This window comes from Schistocerca serialis, chromosome 5 (genome assembly GCF_023864345.2).
Source record: "Schistocerca serialis cubense isolate TAMUIC-IGC-003099 chromosome 5, iqSchSeri2.2, whole genome shotgun sequence".
Lineage (NCBI taxonomy): Eukaryota > Metazoa > Arthropoda > Insecta > Orthoptera > Acrididae > Schistocerca > Schistocerca serialis.
In genome coordinates, this window is record NC_064642.1 from 760,585,750 (window position 1) to 760,605,207 (window position 19,458).

General features: G+C 39.2%; 1 protein-coding gene across 1 annotated transcript in view; it reads left to right on the top strand.

Annotated features, from left to right (window-relative positions):
• The window catches only part of LOC126480772 (protein bric-a-brac 2-like), a 130,881-nt gene that overhangs the window by 2,838 nt on the left and 108,585 nt on the right, over nucleotides 1-19,458 (top strand). The window contains exon 3 of the mRNA XM_050104072.1: nucleotides 1,199-1,318. Within this exon, the coding sequence (XP_049960029.1) occupies nucleotides 1,199-1,318 (120 nt within the window). The remainder of the gene's footprint in view (nucleotides 1-1,198; nucleotides 1,319-19,458) is intronic.

The following is a 19,458-nucleotide window of genomic DNA, read 5'->3' on the forward strand; positions in this document are numbered from 1 at the left end:
TACTTGGACTGATAGTAGATTACTTTGTTTTTGAGATTGTGTGTGGGAGTGTGTGTTGATCAGTCAAAATTTATGTGGCTTTTGTTTGGAAGTGGTTTTTTTTGTGGTTTTATTTGTTTTTATAGTAGCTATGTCATATGTGTGTTTATGTTTAGGCTATAGTTGTTGGTGAATATTGAAATTGGTGATGCAAATTTTCATGGATCTTGGGGTTTTCTTGTTAGTGTTTGGTAGTTGTGTTAGATTGTGGTTGGTAGCTGTCACAGATATTTGTTTACCATCATTGGGTAGGCTACGTTTTTGATGTTAGTTACATGAGTGAGTTTTGATTTGTTGAACTGTACACTTTGGTTTAGATGTAGAGGGTAACTGAAGGTTTGGACTATGGATTTGACTGTTTGAGTGTGTTGATTTTTGGTACAGCTAGTATCATTGTAGTTGCTGTATAGATCGAGCAAAAAGTTGTGATTTTGGATTTTTGAGTTGTGTATTGGTTTGTGATATTGGAGGCTTAGTAGGAGTTACATAGATAAAGAAATTTGCGGTACTGGTATTTTCAATTTGTGTGTGGGTTCCTCGTATCAAAAGCTTCATGTTAAGCTGTCTAAGTCAAAGGAAATTTATAATATTGAGTTTTCAAGCTGTGAGTGGATTCCTGGTATTGAGGGGCTTATTTTAGCTATTTAGGTATAAAGGAAACTTTGCAGTACTGAGCTGGGTTTTCAAGTTGTGTGTGGGTTACTGGTATCATGGTCTCAGTTTGAGCTGTATAGGTCAAGCAAAATTTACAATACCAATGGTTTTCATTTTTATATTTTTTGGTTGTCTTGAATGTGAAGAATTTCATGTGCTTAGTTTTTGGATTAATGTTTGTTTTGGAGCAGTGTTGTTACTCTAATTGTCATCTAATTTGTCCCATTAGCTTCATTATATTGCTGTAGTTAAATAATTCACGTGTTACTCAATTTTTTCATGAGTGTAAAGGGTGATAGTGTGGTCATGAATATTCTATGACATCTGCATTTTGCATTAATTGCTGCTTGTCAATTACTATCCCAATCAGTATATTCCAAGCAGATAAGTTTAGTTTCTCACATAAAAAATTGTATCCTTATTTAAATTAGTTGTTTGAATTTCTCTTTGAACTATTTAAATTTGAACTTTAATAAATAAATAATATCCTATCCAATGTCTGTAGGTGAGCAACCATTTGCCCCAGTTTGATGATACATGCCCAGAAAATGAACAGGAAGTTATTGTATGTGATACAGGGGAAGCTTGTGCACCAGATTCAAGTGAGGCAGCAGTTCAGTCAGTGGTAAGCAGTCAAAATAAAATTTCTCCTCATTTAGTCTGCAAACCTTTGTCATTTATGCTGTTGATGAATAATGTGTTCCTGGAACTCCTGCGCACCCTCTCCCCCCTTTCCCCCCTCCCCCTCGCCCCCTCTCCCATCCTCTCCCCCTCTCCCCTCCTCTCCCCCTACCCCCCTATCCCCCCTCTCCCCCTCCCCCCATCTCGCCCCCACCCCATCTCTCCCCCCTCTCCCCTCCTCCCCCTCTCCCCTCCTCTCTCCATCTCTTCCACTCTCCTCCTCCCCCCCCCCCCCCTCTCTCTCTCTCTCTCTCTCTCTCTCTCTCTCTCTCTCTCTCTCTCTCTCTCTCTCGTGTACATGTGTGTGTGTGTGTGTGTGTGTGTGTGTGTGTGTGAGAGAGAGAGAGAGAGAGAGAGACTGACCGACCGACCGACCGAGCAACCGACCAACATTCGTATACACCATGAGAAGTGTAAAGTGCACCATAAAATCTTTAAAATCAAAGGTTATAATTGCTGGGATAAAATTTCAACAAAGCTAATTGAAGAGTATTCTTCTGTTTTTGTCAACATACCAAACTATGTGACTAACCAGTTCTAAGGGATGTCGGTCAGTGTGAGCAGGTATAGAAAAAGGAGGCAGACAGTGGTGTTGGATACAGTTTTTTGACTTTCTTTTAGACACACATAGTGATTGCGCACCCACAGGAGATGGGCATCAGACAGGGAGAAATGAGCATCTGTTCAGGGCGGACTCATGTAGCTGTGTCGGTGTCAGCACTTCTCACCCACATGGCTCTGCAGGGAGCAATCTCTCGCCCAATTGGCTCTGCATGGATCAACCTTGTTTAGCTGGACATTCCAACTGCCTCACAACACTGTGTCAGGTGATGGCCCCTCAGCTCTCATAAATGTGAGCAGAGTCAGCCGACCTCCAGTCAGTGGTAGCCAGTGGCTCCAGAACTGTTTACAAGGTGTAACATTGCATGACAGCAAGCACCTGGAATACAGCAACATATTTTTTTATCACTGGAAAATTTCACTGCTGGCTGAAATATGCTGAGGTTAAATCTCTGTATAAGAAAGGTAACAAAATAAATAAAAACTGTCAAACTTCCATTCAGTTTCACCTTTGTCAATCTTCTTGACAATTTTAGAAATGGTAATGTGCAAGTGGCTTCTTAACCTTCTCACTACAAATAATATTTTGAAAAACCCCAGTTTGGAAGTCTATGTGTTTCTAATGTTGGGAAGGATATTTACACTTACAGCAAGACAGTAAATTACTGGCTATTGGTATATTCTGTAAGCTGTCAAAATCACAATACCCTTTTACATGAATTAAGATGTCATGACGTAACAGGTAATCATTGGCAAAGTGCCAGCCTATGATTCCAAAGGGCTCTGGTTCGGTCCTCCGCCAGTCCTAGGATTTTTATGTGTCATCTGAATAGTTTTAGGTATTGCATGAAAGAATTAATGTCAAAGTGTGTAAATGCTAGATTACAATTTTGCGCATCTATAACTATTTAATTTTTCACCTTTGGCTGTGTTGTTGGTGAATCTGTGGTTGTACGAAACAAGAAATATATTTAGTCTAATGTATAGGACTTATAAATTTTATACTATGTTTACAGTCTTCATAGTTCTTTACTATCTGCACTAGTGGTAAATGTGCATTTATAGTGTCAGTGGCTGTTGCGTTGCATACCAATCTAAGAGGACTGTTCAGATTATCTCCTAAATCATTTATGTAGATTAGTAACAGCAGAGGGCCTAAACAGTCCCTTGGGGAACATTGGATATCACTTCTGTTTTACTCGATTTTCCATCGATTACTATGACCTTTCTGAGAGAAAATCTCAGATCCAGTCGCATAGCTGAAGTGATACTCCATAGGCATGCAATTTGATTAGAAATCTCTAGTGAGAAATGGTTTAAAAACCCTTTTGGATATCTAGAAACATGGCGTCAATTCGAGATACCCTGTCAATAACACTCATTACTTCATGCGAATAATGAACTAGTTGTGTCTCACAAGAATGACACTTTCTGAATCCGTGATGTCTGTGTGCCAATAGACTGTTACCTTCGAGATAATTCATAATGTTCCGACTCAGTATATGTTCCAAAATCCGACTGCTAATGAATGTTAGTGCTATGGGCCTGCAATTCAGCAAATTTCTCACCTTGCTTGGGTACTGGTATGACCTGTGCGACTTTCCAGTATTTCGGTATGGATCTTTTGTGAAATGAGTGGTCATATATATTTGCTAAGTGTGGGGCTATTGTATCAACAAATCCTGAAGGAACCTTTTTGGTATTTAATATGGACTGGAAGACTTGCTTTTATTAAGTGCTTTAGGCTGTTTCGCTACACCTAAGATATCTACTTCTTAGTTTTCATGTTATTAAACAGATATTTTGCATTTACTTTTGGTGGATTTAGATGTTGCAGTATTAAGTCTTGCTACAATGACCTTGTGGTCAGGTCACTAACTCCTTTGTCTGTCGTGATGCTCCCTATTTGATCAGGATTATTTGTTGCTAAGAGGTCAAGTATGTTTTCACAACCATTTACTCTTCAAGTGGGCTCCTGAGCAAATTGCTCAAATTCATTTTTGCAGAAAGTATTTAGTACAATTTCTGATGATGTTTTATATCTACCACAGGCTTTGAATGTGTATTTTCACCAACTACTCAAGGATATATTGAGGTCACCACCAGCTATATTCATATGAGTAGCGGTACCAGTTTGTGATGAGACTCAAGTTGTCTTTGAACTGTTCAGCAGCTGTGTCATCTGAGTTTGGGAGGGGGGGGGGGGGGTTGATAAAGGAAACCATTCATAGATTATTCTGGCTGTCAAGTATAGCCTCTGCCCACACTAACCCATACATCAATTTCGCTATGAGATAACCTACTTCTAACAGCAACAAAGATGCGCCACAACACTGTTAGGTCCTTTGTAAAAATTTTGGCTTAACTTAATGTCCGACTTTTGCCAGTTTTGATACATATAACGATTTGAATGTCAGTGCTTTCTGTTAGCACTAGGAACTCAGGTTCTTTTACAACACAGCTACAACAGTGAACAGCTACAACACTGATTGTTACCATGTGTACCCTCTTCATGTGTTCATCCTGCACCCTTCAAAACTGAACCACTTTCTGCACTTTCTCAAGACCGTGTAATCTAAAAAACTGTGCAGCCCATTCCACACGACCCCTGCTACCCATGTAGCCACCTCCTGTGTGTAGTGGACACCTGCCCTATTAATCGGAACATGAAACTCCACCACACTATGGTGCAATTTGAGAAATCTGCAACTTACACGGTGGCAGAAGCATCTAAGCCTATGATTCAGACCCTCCATTCGACTTTGTACCAAAGGTCCACAGTCGGTCAGTGAGATCAGCTTTTGTGTGACAGTCTGTACCACTTCAGCTAGCCACCTAAAACCAGAGAGAATCTCATCTGAAACAAAGTGACACACATTGTTAGTACTAACATGTGCCACCACCTGCCGTTGGCTGTACCCTGTGGACTTCATGGCATCTGGAAGCTCTCATTCTACTTCTGGAATGACTCCTACCAGTGTACACACTTCTATCCCTCCTTGGCAGCCATATTCCTAAAAGCCCCCATTATGTGCCTGACGTCGGAGCTCCCAAGTACCATTAAACCCACCCACTGTGAATGCCGAGATCTTTTGAATTGAGAGGTTTCCTCCAAAACAGGAGAGCAACTGCATCTGCCTCAGGGTCTCTTGTCAGACAGAGATAGTGCCTGAAACTTGCTTGTTGGATAAACCTGGAGGCACTTCGATCAGCCTCCCGGAAAATCTTTAACTGCCTCCCACACCTTGAAACAACCTCTCACTCGACTACAGGTGAAGGATTATCCTCAATGCGAGCAGTGCTCAGGGTGGTCACACTAGTGGACTGGTTTGGGGACATGAGGGTCGCGCTGGACATACCTCACATCTCCATGTCCAGCCCACCACAGCGGTGCCCATTGGTAACATCCTCAAGTGGCACGAGCAAAATCGGCACCGCCTAGAGCTACAGCTGAAGGGTCGCCAACTCAGCTTGTATCTGAACGTGCAATCATAGTCACTATCTATACCAACGTCACAGAAACAATAGAATAAACTGTGATTTAAAACTTGGAACTCAGAAATGAAACACTGTGCTCTGAAGGGCTGCTCCCTGTATGAGAGCTGCTGACTGATGCAAAACAAATGGCAGAAATATATGATACTCAGTAATTAAATGCAAAACTGTGGCTAGCAAAGACAAAGCACTCAAGAAATTTAAGATTTTAATCTGAAATGCACACAGTAAATAAAACTATAATTTGTTTCTTGTTAGTAGAAGTCCGTTACAACTCACAAGCGGAACGCTGTACTCTGAACTGTTTCTGCCTGCGTGTAAGGTGCTGACCATGTATTATAATATGTATCAGTCTGTTCCATTTCAATGGGGAGGGAGGCTCTTGTATGTAACCTTGGCTCCTGACTACTGTTAACAGCAACACACTATTTTAACTGAAATATATGTTTAAGCAACAATAAACTGGATGTTATGGTTGCGCGGACACATGACAATGACTTTAAAAAGGAAACACCTGATGTTCTGTAAAATGTTATTTATTTGATTATAAACCAGCATTTGGCTTCTTAAGCCCGTGTCAGGTGACAAGTGTATGTTGTAACCACAGGTAAATGATTTGTTGCTTACACAAGCATTACTTACAAAAGATATCTAAAATGATGGGTCAAAGTGTGATTGTAAACCTAAATATTACTTTTTTATTGTTGTTCATAAATTCAACAAATTAATGAAAAGTCAAGTTCTTGTATTGTGTGGTAATCATTACATTTAACAAAAGATGAAAAATAAAGTTGAGTTTGCTATTTTAATCTAACACTTGCATATCTGAAACATAATTTAAGAGAAGGAAATTGTGTTTGGTCATTTAAGGTGCTGACCATGTATTATGTACTATAATATGTCACATGTGTATTGGGTCCAAGTATTTCCAGTAGTGTCGTATTTCTGCCTTTCTTATCAGTATGTAAAACAGTCTACATTGCATGGATGTTTATCTGTTGAAACAGCTTCCACATTGTTGACTCTGTCTTTCCTAGTTTCCAGCTTCTCTCATATTCTGATAACGTGACTGACATAGCTCTGCCTGACTGAGCAACATATACTTCTCCACAATGCATGCAAGTACACGTAAATGTCATAATTGGTCCTCATCTGTGTTGCCCTCTCTCTTGCATACCTACCAAGCAGGAAGACAAAGAGAGCTCATCCAATTCAGCTATAAACACTGAATTTACAACAAATGATAAAAAGAAATTATACGCCTCAGAGAGTGCACTCCTCAAGAGGCTACACATGAAAACTACCATTTTCATCTTCTAACAGAGAGAAAGTACACATCTATGGTAAACTGTTTGTACACTGTCATTTAGTTTATCAACTCCGATGAGATCTGTGTTTCAATTCAAGAAAATAGATACACCAGAAAACAGTCATACTCTAATAGGTCACAACAGATGGTTCTTTATTCGTCTTTTCACTGTTTCATTTCTGTCAAAGTAATATGCTGTTTGTAGCCAACCAAATTCAGTGCATTAGTTCGTGATATGTTGCTAACAGTGCAATGATTTCTGCCACTCTGAGGGAGAACTTATTGAATTTGATGGCAAATGATTTCAACATGTTATCATTTTGTTTCATGGTGATCGCCTGGGAATTCAGTTTCATTTGCTCACTGGTTACATTGACTTAGTGTTTAATGTTTTTCTGTTTTGTTTTACTTTAATTGTCTATCATTTTATTTTTTGTATGAAGTATTTTTTTTCCATTGACAGGCAGGATAATTTTAAAGGTGGTAGCTTACTTTCATCTCTTGATTTCTGCCTATCATCTAAATTACATAGAACAGTCATTTCAAGAAGCATCCAGCCGATTTTTTGCACTAATTTGTTACTGTGGGTGACACTTGGGTTCACATCTGTGTGTCAAAAAAGGTGTTGATATAAATTGTATTGAAGATGGAGGCTGTGTACCAGAAGAAGTTATTAGGTCAGTTTCACTTGTCATTATTGTTTGGGAAGCAGGTAGGTTTCTCAGTGCTGTTTATGCTGTAACAAGTGAAACAATTACTAGTGAATATGGTGCAGATCTTCTGTTCCAACAGAGTAAAAAAAAAAAGTTTTGTGTATTTTGTCCATACATAAAAGTTTACAGTGATATTAGATATATCATATATATATTACAAGTTTTTTTTTTACAGAATAAACAAAATAGCATACAAATTTATCTTTGATACAGAAAACAACATTTTTCAGTAATAATAATGCTAACATATAATTGGTAGCAACAAGATGTTGTAGATGCAGCCAAAACACAGAGAAACAAAATTGTTTCAGTGATATGTAATACCGTATTTACTCGAATCTAAGCCGCACTTTTTTTCCGGTTTTTGTAATCCAAAAAACCGCCTGCGGCTTAGAATCGGCTTAGAAGCGGAAGTTCTGAAAAATGTTGGTAGGTGCCGCCACAACTAACTTCTGCCATCGAATATATGTAGCGCTACCAACGAGTTAAAATTTCATAGAGTGGCTATAGGTCCGCCATGTTTGAAGCAAATTGAAGTTCTGGCCGCCATGTTTTCTTTAGTCAAGGCATTCGTCTGCTGTGTCCCGCCCCCTTGTAACTGCGTTTGACTTACTTGAAATAGCCCATACTAGCTTTATTTTTTCTAAAACAAGCAATAGACAGCAGTGATTTCAGTGTACACTGACAGCAAAAAGGGATGTTTTTGTCGAAATATGGCTAAACTTTTCGATGTAGATAACACTACAAGACAACTCAAATAAGTCTGTCCATCCACTATAACGTTACTTGTTGCCCATAAATTAATGCAATTAGAGCAGGTACCACCAGAATATTACGGTGAAACTTCTAAACATGCTGTGGTTAACTATTAGAAACAGTAACGGGCGCAGAAATGCGATTTTTTGTCGCTATTTCAAAGTAAACAGTCAAAGCCTCAAAAACCAGTACACTGTGAACGAGAATTTATTTGAAATATGTGTTACAAGTAGTTAACACAAGCATAGTAATTCAATAACAAAGTCGAAGCGTTCTTGGGTGGGGTAATTTCACAAATTTTCGTAAGTAGCTGTATGCCTTGGCAGAATAAAAGTGTAAGGTCAGGGCAAATTTCCTTATTTGCTGAGAATAATGGCATACTTTAGAACTGCACTGAAGTTCCAATAGTTCCTTCAACAAACCAACTACATGTTCACTGTTTAACATATCAGAAACTGAACTACATAGCCTTCTTCTCAAACCAGCAACTAAAGTTTGTAACTGCACTATTCTTCTTTTGTGTCGTACACTAAGTTGCTTCATTTGCTTTATCCACTTCTTTAGTCGCACATTCTCTGCTTGTACTCTGTTATATTGTGTTTTCAACTTCTTAGGGCTTGGTAGACAGTAATTGTGGTCAGCAGAAACAGATGTGGGTCCGACAGGCACTGAAAGAATGTAGTTACATCATAAGTTTATAACAGAGTTACACCATAAGATTATAATAGAAAGTATGTAATTCAAAGTAATAAGAACACAGAGTAAAATTAAATTACTGACTTACTTTGTGCTAATGATGTCACTGTAATAGCACTATCTTGCAAATTGTCGAAATATCGCTTTTTGGGTTGTGGTCGTAATACTTTATCTTGCTTTTGTAAATGTGGTGGAAAGTTAAAGACAGTAGGTACTGGTTTTGACAAAAGGCGCCTCTGGACATTTGTGTGGTACATATATTTCTCTTCAAAATGAGCTGAACAGAGGGAACTAGCTGTAGTAGGAAACCAATTTTCTCGCTTCATATTTATAACCCATCTTTTTGTAATTTCCTTATCTTTTAAAGGAAATCTGTAATCAACGATAAATAAATTACTTCCTGCATTTGTCTTAAGCATAATTACAGTTCCAATGCAAATGACTCTTTAATAAACATTAAATAACGTGTGTCGTATTTTGGTACTAATATACTTACTTATAATATGAAATATTTGTTGTTTTATCGCTGCGATTTGTGCAGTTGAACGCTGAACACACTGCAGGCATGTTGACTTTATATTTTGTAGCAAAAAAGTCAACTAGAAAAGTTAAATATTGCAGTAATATCACAACAGCTGACAAACTTCCAACACAAACAACAGTAACGCTTTCCTAATGTTTTGACTAAGGAGAACATGGCGGCCGAGTTAGCGTTGGTTGCCGCTAGGAGCGCTGTAACTAGTATCTCAGCCACTCTATGAAATTTTACCTCGTTCAGCGCTACACAGGCATGCTTTATAGGCAACGAGATAAATACTGGCGCCAAAACCTCTGCGTCAGTAAATAAATTTAAAAAAAAGGTGGAACACGAGCTTTATTTTTTTTCTCCGCCCCGAGTTTCGACCACTGCATTTTCATACATTATCCAACGAAGTAAATACAAATTCCGTATTATTCATCTTCGAAAGTAGCAGAATTTCAATGTACTACGAAAATTCGACTGGCAAGACTGTTGCTAATAGGAACCTGATGAAATGTGAATCACATGCAGTATTCTCTTCACCATAAGAATAATACGAATATAAACATTTTGCCATGTATTCTTTCGTGTTTGTTGCTATCTCATTTAAATCCTGTCTGCCTAATAAACTACGAAACTAGAGTGAGACAGCAGCAAACGCGGAAGAAAATACGTATCGTGTACTGTTTATACTCGTATTATTTTTATGCCTAATAGTAATACAGTCAGAAATGAAGCACGGCAACTGACTAGATTTTTAAATCTAAAATGGCTAATTTCTGTGTACTAAAGAAGCGGCCGCAAAGATTTTCAAACGGAGAAAAATTTTCGCCTAACTCTCTTTCAGAACATGTTCTATCATACGCAGTCTATTATTTGGTTCTTGTTGATCATTATCAAAGAAAGCAGCAGTGTAAGTAACAACAATTAGCAGTCGCTTGCCATTGTTTCGCTAATGAGACAATTCCTCTTTTTTTAATCGTAAGCGGCGGTAGCGCGCACAAAAGCAAGCCATGCCGCGGGCGGCGACAGGCCGTAAACACGCACTATCAGAATGCGACAAACAATGCATGACGCAGTACAGTAATGCATTTTCAGCTTAGAGTGACGTAAACACCTATAACAAAGAAAACGGCACTTATCAGATCAAAGCAAAATAAGAAATCGATTCAAACCAGACGAAGCACGTGAAAAAGGAAGGGTACCCGTATAAATACGGACGGAGCGCCTGACGCATAGCAATGGCTACCTGGTAAAGCTTAACTGCTAAGCTTACGACTCGAACCAAACTATTGTAGCTGTATCGTCTTTCATTCAACCTAAATTGTGTCTCATATTACAATGGACCAACTTTGTTTCGATTTGAAGGTGTGGCCTAAAACTTTTCTCTCCCCTTGAATTTCGAGTCTCAAATTTCAGGTGCGGCTTAGATTCGGGAATTTTTTTTCCTTGATTTCGAGTCTCATTTTTCAGGTGCGGCTTAGATTCGAGTGCGGCTTATATTCGAGTAAATACGGTAATGATAAACACTAACAGTCCCCATTAATTTATACACAATCTTGAAGGCATAAGGAAAGAAGGCAATCTATATGTCATACTGCAGAAAAATACTAAGATGTTTATACTACCTGATGAAAATAAGTTTTAAATCATATTTGCACTAATAAACACATTTGCTAACACTGTTTCCCACTTAGTTTATAAATTCTCTACCTCTGTGTTTTCAGCATTACACCTGGTGGTCTTCCTTCGTTTCCTCCTCAGGAAGTTGATAACCACATGAAGAAAAAGTGCTTAACAGTTCCCAATTTTAAATTTGCTTTTTTTTTTCTATGAATTTGCCTGCAAGTATTTGTACATCTTGTACCGACATCCAGAGATGATATGTTCTGTCAGTTTTCTTTTGAAGGTGCTCAGCTCGTTTATGCTAACTGGCAGTAAGTTATAAAATAAGCTCACAGCCTTACTATAGTCTCTCTCTCTCACTTTCAGCATTTTGGTGCAGATATGATAATTTTCTCTAGTTACTGTTTTATGGTCATGAAAATCTCTGTTTAGAAGTGCTGTACAATTTACTATTAAAAGAAGTATCATCTCATATGTGTACAAATTTGGTACTGTTAATATTTGAAATTCATTAGATTTGTTTTTCCAGGATTCCAGTAGTGTTAAGTTCACTATTTATATGATAACTTTCTTTTGAAGATTTGAAATTCTCTGAATATGAACATCTGCTGCACCTCCACGTGTTGGTATACAGTACAATATACGAGATATGTCCAAAAAATTCTGGAACTTTGTCCATGAAATTGTTATTATTGTCTTTTACTTGTTGTGCATGATTTCCTTGAAATACTCTCCTCCACAATTGATACACCGCTCCCAACACCATTTGCGGCTTGTGGAAGGAGTCTTGGTACACCTTTTGCTGGATCATGCAAAGCACTGTCTTCAAATTTTGTTTTATCTTGTCTGTCATTGCAAATCTTCATCCTTTCAACAGGGTTTTCAACTTTGGAAATAAAAAGTAAGTCTGCAGGGGCCATGTCTGGAGAGTACAGAGGATGAGGCAACACAGAAATTTTGTTTCTTGTGCTCTACTCACGCACCAACAGGGATGAATGTGCAGGTGCATTATCATGATGCAAGAGCCATGAATTGTCTCGCCACATTTCAGGCTGTTTTCTTATCACATTTTCTCGCAGGTGTCGCAACACGTCCCGATAATACCATCAATCAACATTTGTCTCTGTGGCACGAATTCATGATGAACTAATCCTTCAAAGTCAGAGAAAACTATCAACATGGCTTTGACATTTGAACTGACCTGTCAAGCTTCTTTTGGTCTTGGAGAACCTTCCCCAACCCATTGTGAAGATTGATTGCTAGTAATGATTCTCTCAAGGAATATCTCATTCTCATTTGGTGATCCAAATGCTCTTCACAGATTGTGAGATCATGGTCTTTCTGGTCTTGACTCATGAACAGTAGGACGAACTTGGCAGCAACTTGATGTATTCCAAGATGTTGTGTCAGGATTTCATGACATGCTCCAACTCAAATGTTACATATTTCTGCAATCTCTGGGACAGCAGTCTTTGGTTTGGCACGCACAATTTTGTTTACATTCATGACAGGAGTGCCATCAGTAAATATTCAAGGGTGTCCTGAATGAGGGTCATCTTGAGTGAACCATTCGTAGCACTGAGTGGAGCTTATGCACTCATCACCGTAGGCTTCCAGAATCAGTTGATGTGTTTCTGTAAAGGTTTTCTTGAGTTTCACCCAAAACTCAATGCAGATGCGTTGCTCCTCTAACTCTGCTAACTCAAAATTCGCAAACTGTGTGACACTACATTCTACTCAATACAACACTGAACAATAACTAACAGACATAAAACAATGACACTTCCAGCAGTTACACATTAAACATAGGCATGTGCAGGGATGCCAACTTCATTTCACTCCAACACACCGTTGGTGCCAAATTATGAATGTTCGGGAATTTTTTGAACAGATCTCATATGTAGAAAGATAAGTCCATAGCACATTTTTAGCAGGGTTTCTGTAACCACTGCACAGGAGATTTTCTTCACTATAAATATATTTCTACTTCTTTTTAAACAGATCTTATCGAGGTAGTTCTCCAACGGCACTAATTTCTCCACCTATATTCCCAGAAACTTATTACTGTCCAATTCTTCTAGGTCTTCATCTCCAACAAACAGAATAAAATCATTTGAGTTGCAAGTTCGGATTGTTTGAAATTTTGTAGATTTTTTAGATAATCAATAGATTATTTTCTCTAAAATATCATCCTGCCATTAGCATGTTCTCATTGGGTCTCTTTTCCTAAATCCTTTACTGTGTCGGCATGCGTAACAACTTCCTCATTAGCTGCAATTGGAATGTCATTTACATACAAGATAAAGAGCAGACGTCCTAGTACTGAACTCTGAGCTATTCCATATTTTCTGCAGAAAATCAGAATAGACATTTTTCTCTGTATTACCGGATTTATGTTTTATTTTAACACACTGTTGCCTGTTTTCAACAAAGGTTGTATAATATACACAGCTTTTCCTCTTATGTCATAGCAGCACAGTTTCTCTATAAGAATTCTATGACAAACCCAATTAAAAGCTGCGGAAAACTGTGGCAAGAAGATCGGATTACAAAAGAAAAATGAAATCCATCTTTAATTGGGACAATGTACCTACCTTCAAAGGTTCTTTGATAATGCAAAAACTAAGGGATTGTTAAGCATGAAGCATAGGAATACACACTGTATTCATTTTGATGCTCTACTGTGATTACCACCCATTCCCATATGTAAGGATATCTGTGTATGGAGTATATTTTGATACCGTTGTAGTCGAAAATGGCATTGCTCTTAAAAGCACATTGCTCGTATTGTAACCTCATTTTAAGTTCAGTAAGCATTTGTTGAACAAGTATTAGCATTCTCTAACAAGAGATTAAGTTGTCCTTACTAATGAACAATAGTACCTGATTGAAATTAAGATGAAGTGTGACTACTTCATTTTGCAAGTGTATCACAATTGTTGGTTAAGCACAGTTCCAAATAGGTCTTAGGTTAGTCGAAATCACACACTCATCAAACAGAAGCACTATAAAGAAACATACCAGCTTGTGGAGTGCAGCTAACAGGCCCGTCACTTTAATCATGCAGTAAATTTGAAAGCATGACAATCACTATCCAAACACAAGTCCACTCTAGACCACATGAAGAGCAGCAGCACTCTTGCTCACTTCAGAGAGACAGAGTCAGACAGTAGTGCTGTGAACTGTGCTGTATGCACCGTAGCATAGTGGTTTGTCACTGCATGGTTTGCTGCAGGTTGCCAGTTCAACCCTTATGGGCAGGAATTATTTGGTAGGTAGTATCATTTCTGAAAAGTTCTTTAAATATTGTACATGTGTAATGTTTGTATATTGTGGAATATTTAGTATTCATATAAATAGCAGCATTCTGGAATATTCAATGTTTGTATAAATAGCTGCACACTGTTTATTTCACTGACAACTAGCTTTCAGATTTGGATTAGTGTGCGGAGGTGCTGGATACTTCAAAATATCTACATCACCTTGGGTCCCTGTAGGCAAAGTAAAAGCTAGAGCATACATGGACAGGAACCACAATACAAGTAGTACATCGTTACTGAGACCTTTATATTCAGGAGACAGTTGGTATACACAACAGCAGAGTGTCAGCTGCGTATTAGGGTATGCGTCAGTATTTTCCAGAGACGCTGGTCAGGACCTGACAAAATAGCTAAAAGTATTTGACTCAGTCTCCAAATGCAAGTAGGAGGCCATGGCAACCATTTACTTTTTCTTGAATGTCACAGCCCAGCAGTAGTTTGAGAACAACAAATAGGAACTCAACAGCTAGGACATATACTGAGCTGAACGGGGAAAAAAAACAGAAGTTTGTCAAAAATCTGCAGCAAGTCTGTTTAGTGGAAGAAAAGCTGAAGAACAAAGCCCAAGATCACAGTGTTACATAAAGAATACAGATACTGCAGTGTTTGGCAGCCAGAAACATTGTACTGAGTATACAAGAGATAGCAGCCATGAATGTCAACCCTATGTCAGGATGTAATAGAGAATGTTGAAGAAAAGTTGTATTGATCTTTAACATCAATCTCTGCTACCAGCCAAACATACCATGAAGAATGGACTGGCCAGCCCAGTCATGTTTGCAATCATCAAATGACAGCCAAATGCAGATAAAACCGACCCCTCTGTAAAGTACAGTGCCCTGCAGAAGAGCAGACATTTATAGGATGGAAAACAACACACCAGTATGCTTTCACTGTGGAAGTCCTGGACACACTGTTTGGTATTATTATGCCACAAGATCTCAAGCATTACAACAATCATATTGATGCCAGTCAGCTGCAGGTAATTATTGCCAACCTGTGGGATGAAGTCCATTGTTATATCCTGGATGAGGTCGATCCCCAATTTGCTGTAGCCGTTAATTGGTAGCTGTGCAGAGGTGCCAGACACTCTTCTAGCTGTACACCTCAGAAAACTGGAGGTGAGGCTGCCACAGATACAAATCCTCCATGGACGGTAGTCACCAAGGTGACTGTAAATCGGTGGCCAACCTGCCCAGGCATTAGTTGACTCTTTCCTGTTTTTAGTGTCGAATGCTTATTTTCGTCAGCCAAAGAAGACTATTTCCATGATACGCAAGCAATTGTACTGAAGGTCACAAATGGGAAATATATCCAGCTGACAGGAACATGTATTGCAAGAATTACTATTAGTGAAAGAACACAAATTTTAACAAATGTAGTCATAATGGTATTCTCAGGTGGGACTTCTTGCAGGCATCACAAGAAGTCATTGACTGTGGAAGATCAGAGCTTGAGATAGATGAAGCTATTGCAACAAACGCACATAATAAAGATTGCTCTGGGAGTTTGTTTGCCATTGTAGACGTTATTGTCCTTCCATCACCAACAAGAGGAGTTCCAGTCATCACTGTAGATGCAAAGTTAAAATATAAAGCTTTTGTTGACAGGGAAGAGCTACTCAGGCTTACAAAAGAAGTCTGCCTATCAGTGACGATCATAAGCATTGCAGGTGGTCAAGGAGGACTTTGGATCGCTAATTGTCATGAGCAAGCACAACTCATCCCTAAACTTATATACATAGGGAAAGCTGAACCAGTCCAGGAAGGGCAGAATAATGCCATTGATGAAGAACCGTGCTCCACTACCACTACAGACAATGCAAGGGAGGAAGATACTATCAAACTGCCAGTAGGCTCTGGCTTGACTGAGAAATAATGTCAGCAAGTGACAGCCATTCTGCTTCAGTTTTTGGATGCTTGCAAATCTGGAGTGAAGAAAAGGCAGAGAAATAGCTCGTTGTAAAATACTGTGCCAACACTGTCAATCATCCACCAGTTAGCAAGTGCTCATACAGAATGTCACTGGCTGAACAATGGATTATCCAGGAGAAAGTGGAGAGTCTTTGGGTCTTTCTTCTTGCCCTTTTGAAGCAGAAAGGTGACATGGCGCATGGTATTTCTGCATCAACAACTAATGACTGCAAAAATTCATGTAGAAAGATGTTTATCCATTACCGCACATCAATGACACCGTAGACTGCTTGAAAGGAGCAAAGTGTGTCTCAACTATGGAAATGTGGACGGGCTACTGGCAAATTGAGGCTGACAAGGCTAACTGGGAAAAGACTGTCTTCATAACTCCTGATGGCCTGTATGAGTTGAAAGTTATGGCGCTTGGACAGTGTAATGTTCAAGTGACCTTCGAACATGTGATGGTCAGCCTGCTTCAACACGTTAAATGGATGATGTACCTTTGCCAACTGGACAACATTGTTGAGTTTTGAATACCTTTGGAAAACATCTAAGCTGCTGACAACCATTTGGAAGCGTGTTCAGACTGCAGGTCTCTGCCTGTTTGAAAAACTGACTCTTTAACATCCAGTAAATAAAAATTTTGTGGCTCCTAGTGAATGGTGATGGAGTCTGTTCTGATCCATAAAACGTAAAAGGAGTTGTAATTTTCCAACTTTGCGGTATGGTTGTGATGAAAGGATTTTCGTGGAATGTGCTTGTATTTCCAGCGATTCATAAACGCCTACTGTACCAAGGCATGTCCCTTGTAAGTATTACTCCAGGGAGATGCCAAATTTTCCTGGAATGAGGTGTGAGAAAATTTTTCTTTGTACTTATGTGGGTGCTACATCTTCTCCAGTTTTGGAATTGTATGTTGAGACTGCGGAACAGAACTTCATATCAACACTAGTGATTTTAGAATAGGGGCAGTTCTAGTACAAATTCAGGAAGTTGCTGAAAAAGTGATAGCTTATACTTCCAAAGTACTCTCCAAATCGGAGATGAACTACACTACAGCCAACGTTCTTTATACTGGCTTACTGACTTGAAGGATCCAACTGATAAGATGGGCAGTGAGGCTTCAGGAGTACGGTGTCACTCTGGTATACAAAAGTGAACACAAACACAAGGGCACCAGCTGCCGTTCTATGAATCTGTGGATGATATCTCAGTCATTGCAGCATTAAGTGACATTAATGCTGAACAGATGGAAGATCCACCACTGCTGAAAATTATAAAAGACCTCAAGGATGAGGAACTGGCCAAAGGAGAATTTCAATAAATAAATATAGCACTGTGTAAGGAAACTGAGATCCAACAGGGCAGAAATGGTTGCTCGTTATGCCAGCTCATCCACAGCCAGCTGTTATGAAGTATTCGCTTGACATTCCAACATCTGGTCATCTGGGATTCTTGAAGATGCCGGACAGTATTGGAGGCAGATAACACTGACCATGACTCTACCATTCCATTGGACACTAGGTCAGCCATTGTAAGGAATGCCAATGATGGAATCACATACTGCAATTATCTCTGGGCTTCTGTAATGGATCCAGTGAGAACTTCTGAAACAGTTGGTCGCTCTTTCTCAAGGAGAGGAAGCAATGCTGTGAGCTGTGGTGTATGTGGCATGGTAAGTGGTTAGCATTGCTGGATGGCATGCTGCAGGTTGCCTTTTCAGACGTGATCAGTACCAGTTATTTTTTATTTAGTATTTAACATTTCTGAAAAGTTCTTGAAATATCTAATTTTTGCAATGTTTGTATATTCTGGAATGTTTGATGTTTGTATAAATAGCTGTGCTCTCTGTCCCGGAAGTCAGTTCTGTTACATCTGTACATTTTTTTTCATACATGGTTGCCACAGGTCCTGGAAATCAGGGAATATCAGGGAAATTCAAAGATGCCAGGGAAATCAGGGACATATCAGGAAATTTTGGAAAAAAAAGAAAAAAGAAACACTGGAAAAATCTCATTTTTGTCCCAGTAGATGAAATGGTTTGTTTACTGAGGTGTCATGCATCGTCACTGGGTGGGTGCAGCTTAGTGTGTGTGCCACTTGCCTATTCCCTCATTCCTACTGCTTCTCCCCTTCCTACCACTCTCCTCAGCTTGCAGTCAGTGCTGCCACCACTTCTTGCGAGCTGCCGACGAGAGGCAATGAAGCATGAGGAGCTGTTTTGTTTTGATCTGATTCTCGGAGACTGTAGACGCAGTGGCCGGAGACGGCAGTCGTGTGTGCACGAGTTATGTCTGAGTGTGTGAATGTGTGTGTGCTCCCATTTACTGACAAAAGCTGTGGCTGAAAATTTAGTTGTGAGTGTGATTGTCATTTCTACATTTCTGTCTGCAGCTTAGCAATCATCTTTGCAATGAGTTGCTACCTATCCTCATTATTATTGATTTTCAAAGTGTTTGAACAAGTCATCTGTTGCATGGATTGATCACTGTGGTATTAGTTCATCAACATGCTGTCTGTAGCTCATGAATAGCTGGCCACGCGAGTGGATTTCCATGATGGGCCATTTCTGCGGGTATCTGTAATGGATCGGGCCTGCCGATCTGAAGCTGTTTGGTTCCCACTTATGTGCAGGCTCTGCCTGTGAGATCTGGTCTCATCAATTTGCCTGCAGGCCGGGTGTGTTTGTGTGTGGTGTAATGCAGCGGATTTTCATGGTTTACCCATGAACCAAGAACTGCGGTCCTCCTCAGCATGCCAGAGACCATGGACGACAGATTTCAGGAATTGCGACTGTCTCGCTGCAACCACATTGTATAGTGTGACATTTTATAGGAATTTTATTTGTTCTAGTACATTTTGACACTTCAAAAGTAGTTCATATGTTAGAAATCATGGACGATAAGACGAAGAAAATTGTGTCTGTCGCTGGTGGTTTGTACATTAAGAACTCATATATTTCTCAAAAGTAAAATCACATAATACCTGTAAAATAATAGATATAACACAGTGGTTAATAACTGACAATAACGAACGTAGTAGAACCAACATTTTATCGCTGGTCACCTACAGTGTTGGTTCACACAATTCTTGCCCGCTTTATACACTTCTTTTAAGAGACGTACTTTTTTCTGAGGCTATTTCTGAAATCAGCGAAGGTGTTTCAAATATGTCT